The sequence below is a fragment of the Giardia intestinalis genome, chromosome 1 (assembly GCF_000002435.2).
Source record: "Giardia intestinalis strain WB C6 chromosome 1, whole genome shotgun sequence".
NCBI classification, from domain to species: Eukaryota; Fornicata; order Diplomonadida; family Hexamitidae; genus Giardia; species Giardia duodenalis.
Window position 1 is genome coordinate 1,309,802 of NC_051856.1, and position 11,119 is coordinate 1,320,920.

At 47.7% G+C, this 11,119-nt stretch overlaps 7 protein-coding genes across 7 annotated transcripts; 5 read left to right on the forward strand and 2 right to left on the reverse strand.

Annotated features, from left to right (window-relative positions):
• Positions 1-27: 27 nt before the first annotated feature.
• Positions 28-3,318, forward strand: GL50803_0010824 (uncharacterized protein; the record flags this gene model as incomplete). Its single annotated transcript, XM_038045633.1, has 1 exon — positions 28-3,318. One exon carries the CDS (start codon positions 28-30, stop codon positions 3,316-3,318), a length of 3,291 nt encoding a protein of 1,096 aa, XP_037901652.1.
• On the forward strand, positions 3,318-5,540 carry GL50803_0010825 (Coiled-coil protein; the record flags this gene model as incomplete). Its single annotated transcript, XM_001709042.1, has 1 exon — positions 3,318-5,540. The coding sequence occupies one exon, from the start codon at positions 3,318-3,320 to the stop codon at positions 5,538-5,540; it is 2,223 nt and encodes a 740-aa protein (XP_001709094.1).
• A 28-nt stretch (positions 5,541-5,568) lies between these two features.
• GL50803_0015296 (uncharacterized protein) lies at positions 5,569-6,549 on the reverse strand (the record flags this gene model as incomplete). Its single annotated transcript, XM_001709040.1, has 1 exon — positions 5,569-6,549. One exon carries the CDS (start codon positions 6,547-6,549, stop codon positions 5,569-5,571), a length of 981 nt encoding a protein of 326 aa, XP_001709092.1.
• Positions 6,550-6,718: 169 nt separating this feature from the next.
• On the forward strand, positions 6,719-7,753 carry GL50803_0015297 (Ribokinase; the record flags this gene model as incomplete). The annotated part of the gene is made up of 1 exon (XM_001709039.1): positions 6,719-7,753. The coding sequence occupies one exon, from the start codon at positions 6,719-6,721 to the stop codon at positions 7,751-7,753; it is 1,035 nt and encodes a 344-aa protein (XP_001709091.1).
• An 18-nt stretch (positions 7,754-7,771) lies between these two features.
• GL50803_0010829 (Glucosamine-6-phosphate deaminase) lies at positions 7,772-8,563 on the forward strand (the record flags this gene model as incomplete). The annotated part of the gene is made up of 1 exon (XM_001709037.1): positions 7,772-8,563. The coding sequence occupies one exon, from the start codon at positions 7,772-7,774 to the stop codon at positions 8,561-8,563; it is 792 nt and encodes a 263-aa protein (XP_001709089.1).
• Positions 8,564-8,595: 32 nt separating this feature from the next.
• On the forward strand, positions 8,596-10,149 carry GL50803_0090425 (uncharacterized protein; the record flags this gene model as incomplete). Its single annotated transcript, XM_001709036.1, has 1 exon — positions 8,596-10,149. The coding sequence occupies one exon, from the start codon at positions 8,596-8,598 to the stop codon at positions 10,147-10,149; it is 1,554 nt and encodes a 517-aa protein (XP_001709088.1).
• A 20-nt stretch (positions 10,150-10,169) lies between these two features.
• Positions 10,170-10,991, reverse strand: GL50803_0010832 (uncharacterized protein; the record flags this gene model as incomplete). The annotated part of the gene is made up of 1 exon (XM_001709035.1): positions 10,170-10,991. The coding sequence occupies one exon, from the start codon at positions 10,989-10,991 to the stop codon at positions 10,170-10,172; it is 822 nt and encodes a 273-aa protein (XP_001709087.1).
• Positions 10,992-11,119: the final 128 nt, after the last annotated feature.

Below are 11,119 nucleotides of genomic sequence, written 5' to 3' on the forward strand. Positions count from 1 at the left end.
TTTACTCTTAAATCTTTGCGCTAGACCATGACAAGAGTTATTGAGCTGGGGGAGTATTCAGACCATGCATACGCTGCCATCTTTCCTGGACTGGGCCTCCTTCTCACTGATCCTGAAGGTGTTATCACTCTCTATAGAGACGATGATAAAGGTCCAGGGTTCATTGTTCACAAGGCGAATTCACCAATCACAGCTTTGGCATGCACCCATAATATTATACTAATCTCATGCGGAGAAACTCTTAGGGTGAGCAGGTATCGTCCTGACCTAGGAAAATTTGATGAGCTCAGTGATACTACAAATGAGTGTACTTTGCCGCATGCTGTATCGGTTCTTTACATTCTAGATAGCCACGGCTTCCTTGCTGGAACAGATGTCGGCGAGTGTTATCTTTTCCCGGTCAATCTTGATGACGAAGTAGAGATTGCTACCCCTTTACCAGAGCCGGTACTTCTTGGCAGACTAAATGACGCGATTACCTCACTTACTAGCTCGGAGACAATGATACTTATAACCTCTCAAAGTGGCCAGGTGCTCCTCCTAGACATTTCTTCATACTTTCAGCCAGAAAAGAAGCCAGCAGAAACAGCAACTGTTTTCTCGACTAGACTCCTTTGCGCAGAGCTGCTACAGCCGGGATCCATATCTTACGTTACTCGCCTGGGTTCTGCACTTTGTGGGAGCGACTTTCTCCTTCCGGGGGTTGAATTGGCACTTCGATCTGTGTCACGGCCACAAGCGCCCATCATGTCATCGGCTCTTCCAGATAACGACACTGTTATCAACTTGCAATATGTCGTTTACGAAGGAGAAGCGACACCAGCACTCTTCTCATGTGTGTCAATGTCCCAGGATCAAGTATGTTCGGTGCACCTTGTGCGCTTTACTGGAAAGAAGCAAACGCCCTTTCTTATTTGTTGCATGCAAAAGTTTCCCAATAAGGCATTCATTGTTTCCCATTATATCCAAACTCGAGATGGGCATATCTGTAGATTAATTGTACTCACTGCCTCTCCTAACGAGGGGAGGGCTCTACACATATATGACAACTTCTATACGCTGACACATGCAGATAAACAGGCGCTGAAGGGATCCGCAGCTACAATCAACGACCAAATCCAAGAATTAACAGCACAACTCCTCACAGAAGCTATGACAGAACCTTTCACAAAGAAACAATTAGCCCATCAGGTTAAGACTTCTAAACCTAGTGAGCTCAACGAAGAACAGTCTGCTGAAAGCAGTAGCGAGTCTGAGAGTGATCAAGATACTGTCATTCCACTTGGAAAAGATACAGTAGAGCACGAAACAAAGATCTCATCAGGATCCATCGTGGATAAGATTCCAGAAGGATATAGTCTTCTGGTTGAACGGTTTGCTGATCAAGTCCTTCAAAAGGTTATTCTACACACGGGCTCCTCTCACACGACCTCTCCTGCCCTACTAGTCAACTTCTTTGTTAAGCTAGGTAGCACCACTCTCCGCTCTTGGGACTTTACCTCACTATTAACGAGAATTGAGGCACTCGGTCGCTCGTCCCGCACGTTCCTTTGTTATACTTCCAAAGGATCGGTGCAGATGTCTGCCTTTGATAACGGCACATCCTTTATCATCTATTGTAAGCCTCATACCTTAGGGGCACGGGAGCAAACATACACCCTACCACAGCCCGCTATTCATGCGTCTATCTCGGATTACGGAACTGCTATCCTCAGAGAAACATCTCTATCTGTCTATCCTTATCAGGACTCTCCAACGGCTCCTGAGTTCAAGCGGGAGTGGAAGGTTGTTTTCCCTCCAACACTTATACCTGTTGCTTGTGCTTTTGGTGACGCCCGCTTTGCGGCTGTCTCCTTCACAAATAGAACGTTGATAGCATACTGTGGTGGCCTTGTTTGCTATTCTAACGTGTATGCCTGCTCCATTACCTTACTGCTCATGGAAGGGTCAATTCTTTTTGTATTGTCAGAAAACACCTTCTACCTTATAGATTTAGAAGCCAGAAAGACAATTGTAACAGGTACATCACCGGTCCCTCCTACCCATCTAATTTGGGGCTCCATAGATGAGTTCTGTGTGCTTTTGTACAGCCAAACAGGCACACTATTTGCGTTAAACATACAATCTATCTTCAGTTCTGTTACTTACACGTGGGTTCCCATTCTATCGGTAGTCGAACAAGAACGGAAACGGATATCTACCATCCACAATAAGATACATCGGTTCTACACATCATCTGACGTTCCATCGATATCCCTCAACGATATGTCAGCACTGAGGCCTCTGTTTTACTTTCCTGTGGATGTTAGTCTTGCTGATCTGTCCATGTATGCTATTTCAGCCTATGCACTGGATATCAAAGGCAGCTCTGATAAGATTATGACAGTAAGGCATATTTCCACCTCGCTACGAGGGGGAAAACTATCAAAAACCAAAAGTTCCACATTTCTCGAAGAACTGCGGAATGCATTCAACTGCGATCTTCAAAGGCTGAATGAATATCCGCTTCAGGCCCGTGTAAGCCTCCCAGCCATGGGCGAATTTGACGTCACACCCTGTGCATTATCTCCCGTTATTAATGCTAATGATGACGACATTGATCGTGCTGAGCGTGTGCTAGTCTTGCGAGAGATTGCACTAAATGCTCTCCTAGCGTGTTCCACCGATGAAGGAGCGCTGCGAACAGCAGAGAAACAATATGATAAAGAGGCAATCCAGTATATCAACCTCTGTCTGCGAGCAGGCTTGATTCCAAGGGCGTGTGCTGCTCTGCAATTGCTTAGAACCAGAGGGGCAATAGAAATGGGCTTACAGCTATTCAGCATCGTTGGAGAAACACAATTTGTTGATGCTATCTCGATGAAGCTGGACGACGTGTTTGGACAGGCTCAGGGTAACGAGGAAACGCAACTTGTACGAAACACAGAGATCCTGCCATCTGGGGTTAGTCCATTTTCAACCAGCTCCCTATGGGCCATAAAAAGTGATTGCTTGAGCGCAGGGACTCTATTTGCCCAGGTAAAGAGAGATACCCTGGAGAAGCAGTACAAGCTCATGATTGCTGAGATGAATGAGCAGCTCGCTATTCTAAAGACGCGCACCAGAACAGTTGAGGTAGATAAACTTACAGGGAATGGGCTAACCGTTCTGGATGAACATCCCGATAAGCATGCTATACTAGCAGACGTTAAAGAATCTCAAGAAGCAACCTTACAGGTAAAGGAGTCGTCATCCTATGCACCAAAGTCACGATCCATTATGGCAACAACCACTTCCCCAACAAAAAGCCTTGCATCTATCTTTCAAAAAAATAAATAATGGAGCTGCGACTGGGCGTGGAGCATGAGCATCTTGTAGACGGTCAGGACGATTTAGAGAACTTGGTGATAGATGACGTCCTCAGCTCAGCTTCATCTGGCTTACAGTCCGCTCGTTCTGAACGTCCATACTCTTTTATCAGAAACAATCCTGGGGACTCTCAGGAAAAGCATGGTATAGGTGTCTTCTTAACTTCAAGTGACGAAGTAACCAGAACAATGGACGATGTCTTACAAAAGGACAATCGGCTATCTGCATCTAGATACACCCAAAAGACTCTAGTCTCTCCTGAATTAGTGACAATACCTAGCACTTGTGGAGATGCATATCATCTCTCTGACGACGAGCAGAAGAGTTTCGATGGCATTGGGAGTAAGATTGGGCTGGTTGAATCAAAGACTATAGATTCCCCACCGATAGAGAACCAGATGCTATCGGAGTCTGCATTGGATCCCAAACAGCTAGATTATTGCCCCGAACAGTCTCGCAAAAATATAGCAAATCTTCAAGAAAGACTGGCAGACTTTAAAGAGAAGCACCCGGAAGCTGCGGAGTTGGCACAGGAGGCTCGGGATAGCGAGCGTGTCCTTGAGCTTCTGACCAATGCTACCACTGACGAGCCATCGTTTCTAGCCGAGCTTTCTGCGCTACAAGAAGTGCAAGAACTGTGGCGCACAACGCGGCCAGAACTATATCGGCTCGTTTTGAAGTACGGTGCTGTGCGAGAACAGATAAGACTCCTTATGAAGGCCGATAGAAACAAGGACTACCAGGACACCCTCATGAGTGATTTACTTGATGCTAAGAAGACTCTTGCCGACCTTAAAGCCACGCATCCCGATGTTTATGAATTAATTGCTGACACAGCCCTAGTGCAATCGCAAATTGCATCTATTAGTAGAGCAATGTCTCATAAGGGGCACTTGAGCGATAGACTGACGTGTCTCAGAGCCAGCCTCCATAAGCTGCAAGCAGATAATCAGGAGATTTTTGCCCAGCAGGCAGAGCTTCGACAATTAGAGGACGATATTAGAGACCTGCAAGAATTCTCAGACAATCGTGCTAAGTTCAATGCTTATAAATCTAGCGTTCTGGCTGCATATGAAGCTCTTCAGTTGGAGCACCCTGACCTTGTGGCGTCATTCTTAGACCTAAAGCAACTAAAGCATGAACTAGATACTATTAAGAGAGTCAAAGATGGCCTTATTAATATTGAGGGTGAGGTCCACGATGCACGGCAGCAGCTGAAGCAATTTAGGGAATCCAATTTGGAATTAGTTTCCCTTCTCGAAGAAAAGAAGCGCATAGAGGAAGACATAACAGAGATCCGAAATGGCATACAGAATATAACGCAGATTGCAGATGTGCTGCGCTCTTTGCAGGATATCTATGAGAACATCAAGGCAGAAAACCCAGAGCTTGTTGAGCTGCTAGACAGACGAAGAGCACTGAAGGATAAAGTTGTGCAGCTTCGAACCTCTATCAAGAACCAGAAGTACCTAGAGGACGAGGTCGCTGACATGCAGCATCTTTTAGACGAGCTAAGTCGCAAGCATCCTGATGTTCTACTATTACTCGATAGAAAGAAAGAGCTGCAGGCAGCTTTAGAGTCTTTGAAATTATATGCTACCAACGTCTCTGTTTTGGAGCGAGATATTGAGACGAAAACACGCACATATGTTGAGTTATGCAGCATCTTTCCAGATATCAAAGAAAGGATACTGAAACGCAAGTACATAGAAGAAGACATTGCTCTTTTTAAGAGCTTTTCTAAAGACCCTGCACGCCTGGCCAGAGACACCCTCGCCCTCAGTAATGCATACGAGCAGTGCAGAGCCATGTCTCCTGTCATAACATCCATGTTAGACACCCGGACCTCTCTCGTTGACTTGGTATCTGAAAGCGCTCAATGCAATGAATTGGGGCTGCGCAACTTGCGAGAAGCGCACTCTGATGAGTTGTACGATTCTATCTCAGCACCCCCTCCAGAACCGCTGCCTTCAGAACGGGGTAGGAGGGCGCCGGAGTCCAGACAGCAGCAGCAGCAGCCCAGGCCTCCTGAGTATGGACAGGAGTTTACAGAAAGCGGCATAGCGGACCGCATTTTAAACGTCGATTTGCCCAACATGATGTGTAACTTCTTCGGGATATCAACGCCACAAACAAAGAAGGGGCAAAAATTGAAGACAGTTAGCTCTCCATTAAGAAGAACTATTTCTTAGACAAAGTGCTATGTGGATGGTCACAATATTAAGGGGACTTTGACGAAGCACGTGCACATTTCACCGTTTGAACCTGCCATGCTTCCCGCACTGCCTCATAAATCTCCTTCACATTACACACATAGTCACAACCAAACACAATGTCGTGCCCGCACATATCATGCCGTATTAGGATGCTTATCAGCCTGCAAGTAGCAGCCCCTGGAAGACAGGTCAAGTGGACATTGGCAACGGCTTGCTTCGAAGAATCGGCCTTGCATATCCCCTCGTACAGAGTTTGTATTCGCATCAGTGCTAGTGAATTAAAGGGGGCATGGTTAGCTATACGTTTGTAGAGTTGCTCTTGGTCCTGAAACAGATCTGCTGTGCTCGTTCGATAGTAGAAATGCTGAAGTACGAGGTTGTCTTTTCTATGCAGCTGTGCATGCCTCTGTGCACGCTGATAGGAGTTTATGGTACTCTCATCTATCCAATCAGGAAGGCCAGGCTGGTTGAACGTTTCATTTACGAAAGTCTCGATAGCATCCTTGTCTAGTATGCAGCCTCTCGCTGAGGGATCCATTTTCATACTCCACAGCTCCTCTGTGTCGCGTGTCGGGGCTGCTACCATTCTATAGGAGAGGTGCGGATGCATTTGGTGAGTCCCCAGCTGGCTAACCGTGGCTACATACTCAACACTGGAATTAGTCGTCATAGATATCCCACTCTCCATCGTGTATAGCATGTTCCTACCGTCTATTGTCAGATTAATCATTAGTTCGTTAAGGTAAGATTGTAGTGCCCCTGTTTGCAATAGGTGTCTGTGACTAAATGTTTCACGAGTATCATTATACAGCGGGACATATACACATTCTAGCACCGAGCCGTCGAGATCCTCTAGGTGTACGTGAGGAGCTGTATCGGGTATGGCCAGGAGCTCTTGCAATTCAACAATGGAGTATTCTGGGCCTGGCTTCAAGCAGCTAAGTGTTACATAGAGTAACAATACATGTAGAATCCCACAGACCATGGCGAGGCGGCCACAAGAAGCAAGAATAGAAGCAAGGATAGAAGTAAGGATTTAGGATGGAAATCAGTCAATGATCTGTGGCAAACGCAATTGTATTTTCACTTTTCATGACTAATTACACATGTTATTTCAAAACTGAAATACAAGAGTGCAGCGAGGTAAAAATATTATGGCGGCGGCATCCACGGCCAAGATAGTGATCATTGGTAGCTACAATCGGGACCTGGTATGGTATGTCAAAGACTTTCCTATTGGAGGTCAGACGATCAATGGGAGCTTTGCGTCTTCCCACGGAGGTAAAGGGTCCAACCAGGCCATAGCCTGCGGAAAGGTTCTTCGTGATCCATCCAGGGCCTTCTTTGTGGGTGCGGTTGGCAAGGACACTTTTGGGGACGAGATTCTGGCTCATTATAGGGAGCTTGGCATCCCCAACTGCATCAAGCAGGTGTCCGGGGCACCCACCGGTAATGCAGGGATCTATGTTGCGGAGTCAGGAGAAAACATGATAGTCATCTCTGAGGGTGCTAATGGGATGCTAAAGCCAAGCCTGGTGCCGGATTTGATGGCTGTGTTGGTGAAAGCCACACTTGTAGTCATGCAGTGCGAAATTTCTCCAGACAATACACTCTTGTTTGTCGAGGTCATCAAGCAGGCTAAGGCACAGAATAGTAGTCTTCGATTTGTGTTCAACCCAGCACCGTATAGAGCTGACTATGACTTCAGCAAGATCCTTTCCATCACGGACATCTTCTGTCCTAATGAGCTGGAGGCGCTTGAGATATCTGGTACAGGCAGACTTGAAGGGATTTGCGACGATTCTATGATGAAGGCTCTTGTGGAGAAGATGTCTAGTCTTTCGCCTTCTCTCAAGTTCGTTCTTTTCACGCTGGGTAGCAGGGGGTCTCGCATAGTGCAGACAAAAAGCTATGAGTCTCGGACTGTTGGGATATACTCCCACGGGAGGGCGATTGACACATCAGGAGCTGGAGACTGCTTTATTGGCAGCTTTTGTGTGCGTCTTATGGAACTGGCCGAGGAGTCTACTCGTGGACCATCTGCACTTAATGACATCGACACTATTGCAGAGGCTGCGCGCTTTGCAAGTGTTGCGGCAGGCATCTCTGTAACCCGCAAGGGTACCTCTGCGTCGGTTCCCAGGCGTCAAGAAGTGGATGATGCCCTGTCTAAATTTTCTGGTAAATAAAAGATTGATTTAAGCAAAATGACTGTGTGTGTTGCTCAGGCGGAGCGTGGTGCGTCAGAGCTGGAGTCTAAGGCAATGGTGAAGAAAAGCAACGATGCTGCGTTACTAGTTGCCCACCGTATCGCGGAAGTTGTCCGCAGCAAGCCGAATTGCGTTCTGGGCCTGGCGACCGGATCGACCCCCATCCCCGTCTACCAGGAGCTCGCCCGTCTCCACCGCGAGGAGGGCCTGGACTTCTCGCAGGTCAGGACGTTCAACCTGGACGAGTATGCAGGGCTTCCTCCCACGCACGACCAGAGCTACCGCTTCTTCATGGAGGAGCACCTCTTCAGCAAGGTCAATATAAAGCCGGAGAATGTACACTTCTTGAGCGGACTGGCAATACGGGCTGAGGATGAATGCATAAGATATGAAAATGCGCTCCAAACAATTGGCCCCTGCGACGTCTGGCTTCTGGGGATCGGGCACAACGGTCACATCGCCTTCAACGAGCCGGGGTCCCCGAGAGACAGCAGGACGCGCGTCGTCTGCCTGACCCAGAGCACGATCGACGCCAACGCGCGCTTCTTCGGAAACGACAAGTCGAAGGTCCCGACCAAGGCCCTCTCTGTGGGGATAGCAACCATCATGGAGAGCCGCGAGATCCTTCTTCTCGCCACCGGTGAGAGCAAGTGTGAGGCTGTGACAAAGGCCATAGTTGGGGAGCCAACAAATGCTGTTCCTGCCTCGCTGCTTCAAAGACATCCTCGCTGTTGCTTTTATGTCGATGAGGCCGCAGGTGCGGAAGTCGCCGAGACCGTTACAGAATAAATTGTAAAGTAAAAAACACCTGGGGCTGAACCATGCGGTGCTCCTGCGACGTCCGGGTTGTCTTTGCCGTAATTGGTTTCCTTCTCTTCGGCGGGATCACCACAATCGCGCAGAATGACTACCTCACTTACACAACGACAAATTTCCCGGGAAAGGAGGGAGTAGTCACTGAGTTCGCTTATCCCTGGTTCGGGAACTTTCTGATGTTTTTTGCAATGAGCCTGGTAGGCATTGGGTGGGCATACCAAGCGGCAAAGGCGCGGAAGGACAAGCGCCTGTATGGAGGCGTTCCCGATCACAATAACGAGTACTCTACGGAGAATGCACGTGATTTAGATTCTTCTACTGATGATGCATCAGATGTTCTAGAGAGCTTCCGCCCGTCAAAGCCCGTGCAGCGCCTTTCCTGTCGTCAGCGCTTTATGCAAAACGCTTGGGGAGTCCTCATAATTAGTTCAGTGTTTGATCTCCTAGCAAGCGGGCTAGGTTCTGTTGGGCTTAGCTCTATCTGTAACGTACCACCCTCCGTCTATCAAATGCTCCAGGGCGCCATCATTATATTCACTGCCCTCCTTTCGCGCTGCTTCCTCAAACGCAAAACGACTGCTCAACAAAATCTTGCCATCTTCATATGTATTTTGGGGCTAGTGATTATAGCAGTGGCTTCATACCTAGCAGACCTTTACTTCCCAGACATCCAACCGCCAGCTCCGCAGGATCCGCAGGTCCAGAATTATATGCATCTTTATGATATACGCGCCATAGAGTACAAGCGAACACTTGCTAGTGCTGCTCTGCGCTTTGTTATGAAGCCACACGAGCGTAGGCAGCACGGGATCCACACATATTTAGCTACGGCAGAATACAGGGATGGACAGGTACTCACCACCAGTCTGCCCAAGTTCCTGGACTGCGTTCTAGCTGCTGCTCCTCTCACTACCGAGACTGAGAGTGACAAGACTAACAGCACCATGCTGGTCGTTGGAATAGTACTAATCTTAATCAGCCAACTTATCTACGCCGGCCAATTTGTCGTTGAAGAATATACCATGTCAAGAATAGATGCCTTTCCATCCCAAGTCGTGTGCATAGAAGGCATATACGGATTTATTATCAGTATTGGGCTTGTATTTCCCGTTCTTATGGCACTCAAGATTGAAAATGACTTCGATGCCTTTCTATTCATTAAATCAGAGCCTAACATTTTAGTTCCCATGAGCATATTCTTTATTACAGTGGCGTTGTACAACGGATTTGGGCAGACGATAACCAAATTGATATCAGCGAATCATCGGACAATCCTCGAGGGTTTGCGTGGACTGGTGGTATGGATTTTTGCCCTTATTGAGCGCGGCATATTTGGGGCCCCATGGGGAGAGGGCATCTACGGCTGGACAAGTGCGATAGAGGCAGTTGGCTTTGTTGTTCTCCTCGTCGGATCAATGGTTTATTATTCTATTATAAAGTGCAATTGCTTTAAGGGTTCACGGACGGAAACAACCAACAAGTTTGCTGCCATAATGGAGGAGACGTCAGCTGCGCCCTATGAGGTGTTCTGCTCTGAAACCGTTTCTTCGTCTGCATGAGCAGATGTTAGCATTGTAGTCTATTCTGTCTGTAAGTCTATGCGAGGTAATCTGTGTCCGGAGTCCGCGCTTATATTGTAGTAAACAATGTTGTGCCGCAATTCGTTCAGTTGCAGTGTTTGTTCCTTGACGATGAGCTGCCACTGCTCCCGGAAGGTCTTCAACTGGGCAGAAATTGCTGCGTGCTGTTCGAGTAGATGCTGTCTCCGACACCTGTTTGTATCGGGGATAGCTAATAGTGCCTGTTCTGCCTGAATAAGCTCGGTCTCTGCAACGCCGATCTTATGCTGAAGAAGCCTCAGCTCTCCAGCAATCAGGTTGACCCTCTTCATAGGCAAGGTGTGCATGGCAGACCCATCATCCATCAGCTGTGTTGGTTTAGGGATCAGAGGGTAGGATGTGGGTGCCGGTGGCTCACTTTCAGGAATGGGTGGGGATGATGAGGCCAATGCCAAACTACGATCAATCGAGTGGAGCAACTTAGAAGCCTCGACAACAGAGCTAGTGACATGTTTGTCAAACGTTTCCTGGGCCAGGGAGGAGGTGTCTGGGGTGCACTTTGTGAGAGATGTCAGTTGACTAAGAGCTTGGGAAATGAGTTCTAGTTGAGCTTCGTCCGAAGTGCTAGTCGAACTATCATCAGCATAGATCGGTGGTTCAAGAGACGCTAGCCGAAGGTCTGGCGGAGATGAGGACTTCTGCACAGGGGACGGATCGATCTGTGAAAAGGCTCCAGAAGGCTGTAGTTTGTCTTTTGCAAAATCAAAGGAAGCATCAAGATCGCAATCAAACCCCTGCGCTCTGAACCAGGACAATGACCACGGGGTCTTGTCCTCTGTCATGAAGCGTTATAGATTTTGAAGATGTCAAAACGCGCCTGAGCTTTGGCTTGTTAAGCGAGGATTATAGGCTAAATCGATATCTAATACTCATCATCACAGTACACCTAACCATTCTTTAAGAACCTTTG